The 13,943-nt window shown below is 41.9% G+C and overlaps 1 protein-coding gene across 1 annotated transcript in view; it reads left to right on the top strand.

Annotated features, from left to right (window-relative positions):
* nlk2 (nemo-like kinase, type 2) overlaps positions 1-13,943 on the top strand; it is a 93,682-nt gene that overhangs the window by 37,957 nt on the left and 41,782 nt on the right. The window contains exons 2-3 of the mRNA XM_029681362.2: positions 3,417-3,546; positions 3,741-3,796. Coding sequence (XP_029537222.1) covers positions 3,417-3,546; positions 3,741-3,796 — 186 coding nt within the window. The remainder of the gene's footprint in view (positions 1-3,416; positions 3,547-3,740; positions 3,797-13,943) is intronic.

Below are 13,943 nucleotides of genomic sequence, written 5' to 3'. Positions count from 1 at the left end.
AAAGCTGACGCATGAGAGAGCCCAGGCTGGTGTTAAAACCTATATCTCCAAATATATTTTAAAACAGGAAACCGAGGAGGTGTGTAGGTTACTCCACGGAGGTGTGTAGGTTACTCCACGGAGGTGTGTAGGTTACTCCACGGAGGTGTGTAGGTTACTCCACGGAGGTGTGTAGGTTACTCCACGGAGGTGGGGATATTGCTTGAGCAAATTCATTCAAATTCAATACCCCCGTGAAAGCAATATGGTACATTTAAAATATTCATATTGTCCTAAAAATGCCAACTATAAAAACATGTTACGCTCACTGACGTGCAGTATTGAATTGGATTCTTGCATGATTTGAGCAGTGGATAGCAGGCGGCACAGCACACAGGTCTCAACCACACAGATCAATGTTCTGCCAGAGATGCAGACTGTTTCAGCAGCAGTGTCCGCTGTATGTTGTATTTATGACAAGATCTGGTTGGTCAGACAGGCTTCAGCACTGAGTTCTAACTGGGGTTCCCTTTGCTCTCTTCTGAACTTGTCGGTGTGTAGACGGCCCACCACCCCACCTCCTTGTACTCTCCCAGTGATGCCCTGATCAGCAGGTACCCTGTCGACCCACATCAGAAGGCTTGCTGCTTGGTATCTGGCTGTAGGTTTGAATCAAACCACTTTTGATGGATACATTTTTCACTCCTGGCCATTCTGGAAGGAAATAATATGTGGAACCAGGCTTTTCTTCTTAGATTAAACTCTTATGGTTTTAGGGTTTATTTTTCCTGCTCTGTTTGAAGTGGGGGATAATATTATTTTGGAAAAGCGTTTCATCTCTAAAAGGCTTGCTGATTAAAAACTGTGAGGGTCTGCGAGATCTTCAAGGTGGTTACTGCTTCTCATCTCTCGGCCTGGAAGTGTGTGTGTCTGAGTGAGAGGGTTAATGGGTATGTTGGTGAATGTGAGTTTGTGTGTGACTGTGCGGGGTGCTGTAGTGTACGTAAGTGTGTGTGTGTTTGTGACTACGTGCGTGTCTGTGTCCTTTAAGTGAGATGTGGGTTCCAAGGGAGGTCTGGCCTGTCTGACTCACATGGCTCTCTGCTCTGTCTGCTAATGATCCATCTGCGGCATCAATGCAGGCATGATAAATTAAACAAATAATTCATCCAGTTAACCATTTACCATATTCTCTCTATCAGATCACACTTTCTTCTTGTCTCCACAATTTAATAACTTTTATTACCATTACCTTTGAAACATAATTTGAGTGATTATGTGGATTTATACAGTACCAGTCAAAAGTTTAAACATACCTACACATTGAAGGGGTTTAATTTATTTTTACTACATTTTAGAATAATAGTGAAGACATCAAAACTATGAAATAACACCTATGGAATCATATAGTAACAAAGTGTTAAACAAATCAAAATATATTTTAGATTCTTCAAAATAGCCACCATTTGCCTTGATGACAGATTTGCACACGCTTGGCATTCTCTCAACCAGCTTCACCTGGAATGCTTTTCCAACAGTTTTGAAGGCGTTCCCACATATGCTGAGCACTTGTTGGCTGCTTTTCCTTCACTCTGCGGTCTAACTCATCCCAAACCATCTCAATTGGGTTGAGGTCAGGTGATTGTGGAGGCCAGGTCATCTGATGCAGCACTCCATCACTCCTTGGTCAAATGACCCTTACACCGCCTGGAGGTGTGTTGGGTCATTGTCCTGTTGAAAAACAAATGATATTCCCACTAAGTGCAAACCAGATGGGATGGTGTATCACTGCAGAATTCTGTAGTAGGCATGCTGGTTAAGTGTGCCTTGAATTCTAAATAAATCACTGACAGTGTCACAAGCAAAGCACCCCCACAACATAACACCTCCTCCTCCATGCTTTACGGTGGGAACCACACATGTTGAGATCATCCGTTCACCTACTCTGCATCTCACAAAGACACAACTGTTTGAACAAAAAATCTCACATTTGGACTCACCTGACCAAAGGACAAATTTCCATAGGTCTAATATCCATTGCTCGTGTTTCTTTTCCCAAGCAAGTCTCTTCTTATTATTGGTGTCCTTTAGTAGCGGTTTCTTTGCAGCAATTTGACCACGAAGGCTTGATTAATGCGGTCTCCTCTGAAAAGTTGATGTTGATGTCTCTGTTACTTGAATTCTGAAGCATTTATTTGGGCTGCAATTTCTGAGGCTGGTAACTCTAATGAACTTATCCTTTGCAGCAGAGGTAACTCTAGGTCTTCCAGTTCTGTGGTGGTCCTCATGAGAGCTAGTTTCATCATAGCCGCTTGATGGTTTTCCAGATTGACTGGCCTTCCAGATTGACTGGCCTTCATGACTTAAAGTAATGATGGACTGTCGTTTCTCTTTGCTTATTTGAGCTATTCTTGCCATAATATGGACTTGGTATTTTACCAAATAGGGCTATCTTCTGTATACCCCCTACCTTGTCACAATACAACTGATTGGCTCAAAAGCATTTTTACAAGGCACACATGTCAATTGAAATGCATTCCAGATGACTACCTCATGAAGCTGGTTGAGAGAATGCCAAGGGTGTGCAAAGGGTGGCTACTTTGAAGAATATCAAATATAACATATTTTTATTTTAACACTTTTTTGGTTACTACATGATTCCATATGTGTTATTTCATTGTTTTGATGTCTTCACTATTATTACACAATCTAGAAAATAGTAAAAATAAAGAAAAACCCTTGAATGAGTAGTTGTGTCCAAACTTTTGACTGGTACTGTACATACTTAATTGTGTGTGTGTGTGTGTGTGTCAAGGGTTCAGAATGTTCTGGTCCATGTTACATTAGATGCATGTTGACAAACTACACAGTGTGCCTCAATGACCACCGTCTCAGTGAAAATACATAACCTCTATTTCACGACCTTTCTGTTTTATGCTAATGGGTATTGTAAAATGCTTTGGACTAATCTTCCTCTTAAGGCTGGGGTTAGGTGGTTGTTATGAAGACATTTCATTTCAAGGAAAATGTAAATAAATATTGTTATTTAATACAGGAACACCACTGAATGTGACCTTCCTGGTGTGAGATGTATTTGTATTTCTGGGTTTGCAGTTACTTCACCCCTGCTAAGATGATAGTACCTTAGTAGTGTAACCAAATCGCACCTCTGCTTAAATGATAGTACCTTCAGTAGCGTAAGCAAAGCAGTGTTTAACCTGGACTGCACTTATTTCTCTCTTAGCACTGTTAATATTGATTATTTCTTAGACTGCTTGTTTTTTCATGGTATGTTTTTCATGTTTTTAATCATTTCCTGTATTGCCACTCACTCTGAAAATATGGCTGGGCATCAACTACAGGGCTATGACAGGAGCTTGCTGTGTGATGTCTGTGAGGTTCTTGTCTCATTCTCTGATCCTCTCCCTCCACTCCAGGTCAGTGACGGACCCCCGGGATGGAAAGCGAGTCGCCCTCAAAAAGATGCCCAACGTCTTCCAGAACCTCGTCTCCTGTAAGAGGGTCTTCCGTGAGCTGAAGATGCTGTGCTTCTTCAAACATGATAATGTGAGTGGATGGCTAGCCTCCCTCCCCTCTCTTGGTTCCTTTTTTTCTCTTCCCCCTGTCACCTCCCACCCTCATCTCTTCCTCTCTGTCCTTTCCTACTCTCTATTCTCTTTCTCTCTTTACTCTCTCTCTCTCTCTGATCCCTCTCTCCATCCCTCCCTGTGGATGCGCCTGACCTCCTCTCCTCTCCGCAGGTGCTCTCGGCTCTCGACATCCTACAGCCTCCACACATCGACTACTTTGAGGAAATGTATCCTTAAACGATGACACAGTGGCCAGTCTATGTGGCCTGTATTCATCAAACCCCATCCTTCCAGTCTCACAATCGTAGGAGTTTAAAACCACTTCTTACACATATTCCATGCAATTTTGTTTAAGCAGCTATGTTAGCTATCAGTGAATCTCCCTGGCTGCTGGCTCCTTCCACAGGTTAAAGTGGACAGACTTGTCTGCTGTATATTAAATCTGATCTGTTTGCGTTGTTTAGATGGGATGTGTTGTGTCATTGCTGCTAAGTGGGCTCTGCCCGTATGGTGTCAGTCCAGATCCAGTCTTATGCTACCTGCTGGAAGGCCCCTATCAGATTTAGAAACTCTCTCTATCGCCTATTCCCTATGCCCAGGGAAGTCTATGTCTGCTGGGGTTGTTAACATGGTGAGGTTTTTACTGACCTGTCTCATTGACATTATTTTGCTTCCAGGAGTGACGATTGGGGCGTGGGAGGAGACCGGAGGAAAGGAGCTGAGCTTGCTGATTCAGTGGGAGATAGATGAGTGGGTGATCTACTGGCAGGTGGCGTCTACCTCTTTCTCAGTCTTGTGTTTTCACTCTTACAGGTGGTTTGGGTGGAGGGGGGTCATTTGGCTGTTGGTTTACCCACTGCTATCCCCATATTGGTCCTCATTAGTCGACAGCACTATCAGTTGGTATCTAGTGACTGACTGAATACTGTAGCTTTGGAAAAATGAGTTGGGCCTGCTCCTATTTTGCATGTTCAGGGTGAAGGGAAAGGCACAAGCTTCTCACCGACACCTTTTAGTTATCTTTTCCTTGGTTTATTTTTGGGTGTAGGAGGATGAGGAGGGCGGTAAGGAGGGAGTGTAAAATGCTGAGATGTCCCATTTAGTTTTCATTCTTATTTCTAATATTTCCTTTATGGACTGGAATTGGAGGAATGAGGCTCGAGGCTTTCCGAGCTTTCTCTGTAATCTAGCATATAATTTAATCATACAAATTACACATTGCTCCCCTGTATTGAACTGGCTCCCGGTCACTCCATATGCTCTTATAAACCCTTCACTACATTTCTTTATTTCTAGTTTAGATCTCTCTAAACCAAGTGGACTTTCTTTAGTTCTGTCTTGGCAGTCTTTCTAGTGAATTATGAGAGAAATTGATCTCTCATTAATAAAGAAAGAAAAGCAACAAAACCCACTTAGCTGAGAGATTTATTTACCTCTGTATTTTTAGCTGTTACTCATTCGGCAGGGTGATTATTCCCTTTACTCTTAATTGTGTGACATTCTGCTGCTTTTGGACTCGCTTTAAAGCACACAATGGAAGGCCCTAATGAGTGTACTGTATAGCAGCATTTCTGTGTGCTTTTTGATACTAGAATAAACAACAACTGGAATATATGCTGTGCGCTCACGTGCATGACAATTTGTGCCTTTGAGAGTGTTGGGGGAGTGGTGGCATATTGAACTCAGGCAGCGGTCTATTTGAAGGCAGGGAAACCAGGAATAGGCCCTGGAAATAGGTATGTCATCTGTATTTTCTTCCTCTTTATTACGCTCTCTCTCTTTCTCTCTGTCTCTTTCTCGCTCGCTCTCTGTGTCTCTCTCTCTCTCTCATTCTGTGCCCCTTTTTCTCCACTTTCCCTTTGCTGATGTAGATTTTCCACTATGAATCCAATTCAATTGTATTTTTCTGTGTTTATTTTTTATTTGAGTGAGAAACGACATTCATGTTTTGTTTAGTAGCGTAACACTAAAGCTATGAATAAATCAGTGTCGTTGGTAGAATGAGTCCTTCAGGCGTAGGGTTGGAGCTTGGGCCTCTGTGATATAACTATCCTGTTCTGTGTATATCCTGGGGGGCACACGCATATACACACACACCAGTGGCGGTCGGTTCCGTTTCTGTTTAACCTCTCTGATCCACCCATACCGGATCCGGGATAATTGTCATCAGCAACGCTGAATAGCATAGCTCCACAGTCAAATAATATTACTAGAAAATATTCATATTCATGAAATCACAAGTGCAATATTGCAAGACACAGCTTAGCCTTTTGTTAATCCACCTGTCGTCTCAGATTTTGAAATTATGCTTTACAGCGAAAGCAATACAAGCGTTTGTAAGTTTATCGATCACTCAACAAAACAACAAGTACACTTAGCATCAGGTCACGAAAATCAGAAAAGCAATCAAATGAATCTTTACCTTTGATGATCTTCAGATGTTTTCACTCACGAGACTCCCAGTTACACAACAAATGTTCCTTTTGTTCCATAAAGATATTTTTTATATCCAAATACCTCTGTTAGTTTGGTGCGTTATGCCCAGGAATCCACCGGAAAGAGCGGTCACGACAACGCAGACAAAAATGCCAAATTATCCATAATGTCCAAAGAAGCATGTCAGATGTTTTTTATAATCAATCCTCAGGGTGTTTTTCAAATATCTATTCGATAATATATCAACCGGGACAGTTGGCTTTTCACTAGGACCGGGAGTAACAATGGCCGCCTTTCTCTTTTGCGCACAACTCACTCTGAGAGCCCCTACCTATCGACTTACGTAATGTGGTCATTCACGGTCATTCTTCAAAATAAAAGCCTGAAACTATGTCTGAAGACTGTTGAAACCTTGAGGAAGCGATAGGAAAAGGAATCTGGTTGATATCCCTTTAAATGGAGCAATGGAAGGCTATGGAACATGGAGTTTTCAAAATAGAAGCCACTTCCTGGTTTGATTTTTCTCAGGGTTTCGCCTGCAATATCAGTTCTGTTATACTCACAGACAATATTTTGACAGTTTTGGATCTAATCTGTCAATTATATGCATATTAGCATCTGGTCCTGGGAAATAGGCCGTTTACTTTGGGAACGTTATTTTTCCAAACATAAAAATAGTGCTCCCTGGCGTCAAGAGGTTAAGATGAGGGAGGACAATTCTTTTTTTCCCATGAGCATGGCCTTGTTTTTAATACAGCATATTGGATGACTGTCATTCCTATTCTATTCACCCAGTTCAATGTAACAGTGATACCTGATGTTACTAGAACCTAGCCTACAACCTAGATGCACACATGTCGAGAGAAAAAGTTGAGGTGACAGACAGTAACACATGGACAGACAGTGACACATTCAATACCGTTTTGCACACTCTTGCCTGCATGTAGCTGATCTAGGGTGTAATCATTAGTCCAACAGTTGCAAACAAGAGTTTCTATTGGACAAATTCAGGTATGTTTATCCCCACTTCATTCCGTTTAAGAAATGCTTTTCAACTTAAATCGGCGGAATGAATACACCCCTGATCACCTGTAAACACAGTTCACTTTCATAACAGCCACATTGTATTCCTTCTCGCATCTATGCACTCTCCTCCTCTCGCCTTTTCCCTTCGCTTGTGAACTTCAATGCACATCACATCAGCTGTATGTGACCAGGTAAAAAAAACGTTCCAAACCATATCATAACCGTTACACACAGCCTACATCGTTGTCACCATATCTGCTAAATTAATAGCATAGGCAACATAGCTAATAGAAATAACGTGTTACTAAACCCGCTACAATCATGAAGAAGCGTTACAGTATACAGTCAGTAGGCGTTTTAGAACTAACACCGGCGGGCCCTGGTGGCAATACATTTGTAAAACCAAACGCTTACCTTAACTTGGAAGCTTTTTTTGTGTTGTGTTGGATAGTCATAGCCAGCTAGCTAACATAGCATCCATCTTTTTGAACAGGGTGTTTGAGTAGGCTAAACTAGCTAGCTGCATTTGCTAGCTAAGTAAGTAAAACTGAAAGTGAAAAAAAGCAATGTATTTGTTTAAAACTGTTCAACTATTGTCTTTCTCTCTCTCTGAGTCAACTACTCATCACATTTTATGCACTGCATTGCTAGCTAGCTATATCTTATGCTTTCAGTACTAGATTGATTAATTTGATCCTTTGATTGGATGCACAACATGTCAGTTCACGCTGCAAGAGCTCTGAAAGGTTGGAGGACGTCCTCCGGAAGTTGTCATAATTACTGTGTAAGTCCATGGAAGGGGATGAGAACCATGAGCCTCCTATGTTTTGTATTGAAGTCGATGTACTCAGAGGAGGATGGAAGCTAGCTGTCCTCCGGCTCCACCATGGTGCTACCCTACGGAGTGCTGTTGAGGCTACTGTAGACCTTCATTGCAAACAGTATGTTTTAATCAATTGTTTGGTGACGTGAATATATTTAGTGTAGTTTTATCTAAAAAGGTTTACTTTTTAAATGTTTTACAATTGACCTTTTTTATGAAATTCACTGAGGAGCATGGTTGTCCCCTGACAGAAACACACACACACTACTCTGCTGCTGCTTGCATCCTGCGAAGGAAGAAGGCTGCCATTACGGATGCATGTGTGTGTAGGGGTTAGGGCTCTAAATAAAAAAATAAAAAATCATTGGTAGCACTGGTGCTCCCAACTTTAAAAAGTTAGGAGCACCATATGAAATTTTGGAGCATCAGAAAATACTATTTTTTTTATTGATTTAGATACAGCCTATATTGTTGTGCCCTAGAAACTAATATGTAATATCATAAAGACATTACTTTATTAGAATAACTACAATGTTGATATGAATACCTGTCAATGAAATTACAAAGTAATTAGCAGAATATAAGGTTTGTACATTGTGTAAAAGCACAATTTTCTTGTTGATATGGAGAAGGTGTTAGCTGCATCCCAATTAAGCGACCTGAGTATGGGAAAGTGGTGTGTCAAAGGTAAGGAGTGGGCGCGTGGAAAAGAGTGGGCGCGTGGAAAAGAGTGGGCGCGTGGAAAAGAGTGGGCGCGTGGAAAGGAGTGGGCGTGTGGAAAGCGCTCTGCTATAGGTTGGATGGTGTTGATTAAGCTGTGTTCTTTTTCTTCGGTTTCATTATAAAATTTTTGGGGGGACAAAAATAAAGATGTAATGTAACTAGATTAATTTTACTGCTTTTTCTTTTGTTGTATCATGTACATTCTGGACACATTTTACTTTTTTTTACGATAGTTACATTACATCTAGATAGATGGTACTTATGACTAAACACCAATATATAACTATTATAGAACATGAGCTTTTAAACCCACCCCTCAGTTACTCTGTCCATCCCACCTATCTCCATAAACCCACCCCTCAGCTACTCTGTCCATCCCACCTATCTCCATAAACCCACCCCTCAGCTACTCTTAGTCCATCCCACCTATCTCCATAAACACACCCCTCAGCTACTCTGTCCATCCCACCTATCTCCATAAACCCACCCCTCAACTACTCTGTCCATCCCACCTATCTCCATAAACCCACCCCTCAGCTACTCTTAGTCCATCCCACCTATCTCCATAAACCCACCCCTCAGCTACTCTGTCCATCCCACCTATCTCCATAAACCCACCCCTCAGCTACTCTGTCCATCCCACCTATCTCCATAAACCCACCCCTCAGCTACTCTGTCCATCCCACCTATTTCCATAAACCTAGCCCTCAGCTACTCTGTCCATCCCACCTATCTCTGTAAACCCACCCCTCAGCTACTCTGTCCATCCCACCTATCTCCATAAACCCACCCCTCAGCTACTCTGTCCATCCCACCTATCTCCATAAACCCACCCCTCAGCTACTCTAGTCCATCACACCTATCTCCATAAACCCACCCCTCAGCTACTCTAGTCCATCACACCTATATCTGTAAACTGCCCTCTTTATGATTTCCATGTGCCATATATTTTTAAACTGCTGTGATGTTTAACAGAAATTCCGAACCTGACAAATTACATAGTATCTACAGATTGTAAGTTAAAGATAAATATTTTTACTAAAAGTATTGTTATATTGTTGATTGATTGACTATGGTTTTCCAAATCTCTCGACAGTGCTATTTGTAGGGTTAATTTTAGATAAATGTGATTTATCAGCCATTCCTGAAACTGTGACCAGAAACAAGCTACATAGGGTCAATACCAAAATAAGGGATCTAATAATTCTTTCTCTTCGTAGCAAAATCTGCAGAGCTGAGATGGTTGAATGTCCCAAATACATAACATTCTGTTTGTGGCAAGAATTTTTAATAATAATTTAAATTGAAAAACTCGCAAGCGTTGTTTTATGTGTCAGTTCATAAACCACGTGCCACAGAATTGGCACATAAAAAATCTCTTGCCAACTATTTTGCTACTTGTATGGCGCCGCGGTCAACATTCTGGTCCTCAAGTTAAACTGGTTGCCAATTTTGGTCAATTAATTAAGGGCACATCTAGATGGCTGTCAATATGAATTATTTCTTATGTAGGCCACGTTAGCTACCGATCGTGATAACTAGTAGGAAGCACTTCAAGCCGGCAGGCCTTCCGGTACAACACCAGGTAACATCACTGAATAAGTACGAGTCGTTTTAGAATGGCCCACGACATGGTTTATGAATGTAAAATGCAGTCCCGGCGATCCACTATAGGAAGACAAAAATGTTTCCCCCGGTAATATGGGTCAGATTTGGACCTGGTTGGGCTAGAAGCAAACTGTTTTTGCTGGATTAATGGTGCATATCTTTTGGGTGCTTGGAAATAACCAGTGGTGTGAAGTACTTATGTAGTACTTTAAAGTATTTTTACTTAAGTCATTTTTGGGGTATCTGTACTTACACTTGAGTCATTTTCTGTTAAGTTATGTTTTACTTTTACTACAGTATGACATTTGAGTACGTTTTCCACCACTGGAAATAACAGTACAGTGAAGCCTTATCATTACAACAATTATTATCAAATCAAATGTATTTGTCACATGCTTCATAAACAACCGGTGTAGACAAACAGGGAAATGCTTCATAAACAACCGGTGTAGACAAACAGGGAAATGCTTCATAAACAACCGGTGTAGACAAACAGGGAAATGCTTCATAAACAACCGGTGTAGACAAACAGGGAAATGCTTCATAAACAACCGGTGTAGACAAACAGGGAAATGCTTCATAAACAACCGGTGTAGACAAACAGGGAAATGCTTCATAAACAACCGGTGTAGACAAACAGGGAAATGCTTCATAAACAACCGGTGTAGACAAACAGGGAAATGCTTCATAAACAACCGGTGTAGACAAACAGGGAAATGCTTCATAAACAACCGGTGTAGACAAACAGGGAAATGCTTCATAAACAACCGGTGTAGACAAACAGGGAAATGCTTCATAAACAACCGGTGTAGACAAACAGGGAAATGCTTCATAAACAACCGGTGTAGACAAACAGGGAAATGCTTCATAAACAACCGGTGTAGACAAACAGGGAAATGCTTCATAAACAACCGGTGTAGACAAACAGGGAAATGCTTATTTACGGCCCTTCCCAACAATGCAGAAAGAAAAATACACATTACAGTTTAGATGCATTTAAAATCATTAACATAGACATTATAACTAGGTGAGGTGTTTTATTTGTTTTTTTATACAAATTATGCTGTTGCTTGAGTAATTTCAGATGGAAGTGAGTTGATCAGGCCTCTATATAATACTGTGCGTTGCCTTGAATTCGTTCTGGATTTGGGGACTGTGAAGAGACTCCTAGCGGCATGTCTGGTAGGGTAAGTATGTCTTTCAGAGCTGTATGTAAGTTGATTATACAGACAGTTTGGAAATGCCAATACAATAATATTTCTCACAAAAACAAGATTTGCTGCAGTTAGTCTCTCATCAACCCTCAGCCAGGAAAGACTGGCATGCATGTTGTTGATATTAGTTCTGTATGTGCAGTTAATGGCAAGGTGTGCTGCTTCTGTTTTGAACCAGCTGCAGCTTTGTTAGGTCTTTCTTTGCTGCACTTGACCATATTACCGGAGAGTAATCAAGATGGGACAAGACCAGAGCTTGAACGACTAGTACAGTTGAATTGTGTAAAGAATACCTACAATTTTTTTTTATAACAGACATACCCCTTCCCATCTTCACAACAACTTTGTCAATATGACTTGGCCATGATAATTGACCATCCAATGTTATACCTAGCAGTTTAGTTCACTCAACTTGCTCAATGGTCACACCATTTCTACACAATTCCAGTTGAGGTTTAGGTTTTAGAGAATGTTTTAGCTCTGTTTATGACCAGTTTATTATTTATCCCCCATTTTTATACTGACTGCAACTCCTTATTTATAATTTCAGTGAGCTCACTGGCTTTGGGTACTGGCATGTAGAGTGTTTAATCATCCGCATACATAGTCATTCTACACTGAACAAAAATCTAAATTAAACATGCAACAATTTCTAAGATTTTAGGCTTTGTTCTTTGTCATGGTAGCAGCGTAGGCTAACACTGGTACTCAACGCAGTTCCAGCCAGCACAGCTCTCAGGGCTGACGGAAACGGCAACAAACAGCTGGGATTTAAACAGCCACAAGTCCGGAACTATCCGCAGTACCAGCCGCAAGGGCTAACCGTATCGAGGGCGGTGTTCAAACTGTCAAGGAAACCTGGCTAGCTTCATAGCGAGCAGCTAAGCTAACCACTTTACCAAGCAGCAGGTTTTTAGGGTTTGGCAGTATCCCGGGACAGATAGTAGTGGTTCCAGAAACTGAGGATAACCACGTCACGGGATCTACATGAAACAGGTAGGCTAGTAAATATTTGTTTTCTCAAGGAAAAACTTTCCCAGAAATTTTCAAAAACAACCGAGCTCTCTCTAGTTCCATGTTCAGCATGCGTTAGCCTCTGACATTGTATTTATACTTAGTGATGTGGATATGAGGAACGTCCGGCTCCACTACAGTCCTGTGGATGGGGGTGTGCTCAGCCTTCCGTTTTCTGTAGTCCACGATCAGCTCCTTTGTCTTGCTGACGTTGTGGGAAAGGTCAGTGTCCTGGCACCAGACTGCCAGGTCACTGACCTCCTCCCTAAAGGCTGTCTCATCGTCATTGGTGATCAGGCCTACCACCGTTGTGTCGTCAGCAAACTTAATGATGGGGTTGGGTGAACAGAGAGTACAGGAGGGGACTAACCACGCACCCGAGAGGCCCCATGTTGAGGGTCAGCGTGGCGGATGTGTTGTTTTCTACCCTCACCACCTGGGTGCGGCCTGTTAGGAAATCTAGGATCCAGTTGCAGAGGGAGGTATTCAGTCCCAGGGTCCAGAGCTTAATGATGACCTTTGTCGCACAGAATAAATTATCACAAATGTCACCAAATTGGTTGTAGTTTAGAGCCCTGGTAGGGGCTGAGGCCGGTAGCTCTGCTAACTTGTAAGCATTTCCTCTGTGGGTTTTGGTGTGCACGCTGTTTTTCTTGGGTGTACTTTTGTAGGGGGTTAGCGTCCCCCGCATCTCATTTTCCAGCCTGATTTGAGAGGTTAACATTTTACCACCTACCAACACCCCTACTAGTCCTGACTAACAACTACTTCACTGTCTTCCACTGAGTTATCTCCAGAGTTATCTGATCCAACGTGTCTCCATATCTTTACCATGGCACGCCTATGATCATTATCACACACACACACATCAAGGAAGGCTAGTGAATTACTGGCACAACAACAGGCTGTATATAGCCCTCAATGTAACATGGCATGGGGCTATCACAACCTACCAAGAGAAAGAGAGAGCACATTCAGGGAAACCACATGCCTGCCTGCTTTTGAGAAGTCTGTTATGGGGAGTTACACTTTGTCAGGAAATGACTTGGATATTGAGTCTATCCACAATCACCGTGCTTAGGTTTGGTTGCCCACTGCTCTTTCTATTTCTTCGGATTCCTATAAATACCCCCTCTGAAAATGAAATTATCCTGCTGAAATACAGAGTCTGGAAATGGGTGGCTAATCTGAATAGGCTCTCTATCTCGGAGTAGTGTGGTGTGTTTGACTCAGGACTGACTGCATCCATGTGTCAGATATAGTGAGTCATTTGCTGTTCCGGAAGTGACTGTACCTATTTTAGTATTAAGGTCTCTGCTGAAGTTGCTTGCGTGCATTTATGAATGAGCGGGAGTGAGGTCTGACACGCCTTCTGTCTTTGTGTGTGTGTCTATCTGTTTGTGCATGCATATGTGTTTATTAAGCACCCACGGCAGAGTACTGTAGGCTGGTCTGTTCTCCATCTTGGTCTGCTCTGTTAGAACAGGAATATGAATGTCATCTCCCCAGATCTACACGCTGGTTATTATG

Source organism: Oncorhynchus nerka, linkage group LG14 (genome assembly GCF_034236695.1).
Source record: "Oncorhynchus nerka isolate Pitt River linkage group LG14, Oner_Uvic_2.0, whole genome shotgun sequence".
NCBI lineage: Eukaryota > Metazoa > Chordata > Actinopteri > Salmoniformes > Salmonidae > Oncorhynchus > Oncorhynchus nerka.
The sequence above is the reverse complement of the archived record's forward strand: the minus strand, read 5'-3'. Positions and strand labels throughout refer to the sequence as shown.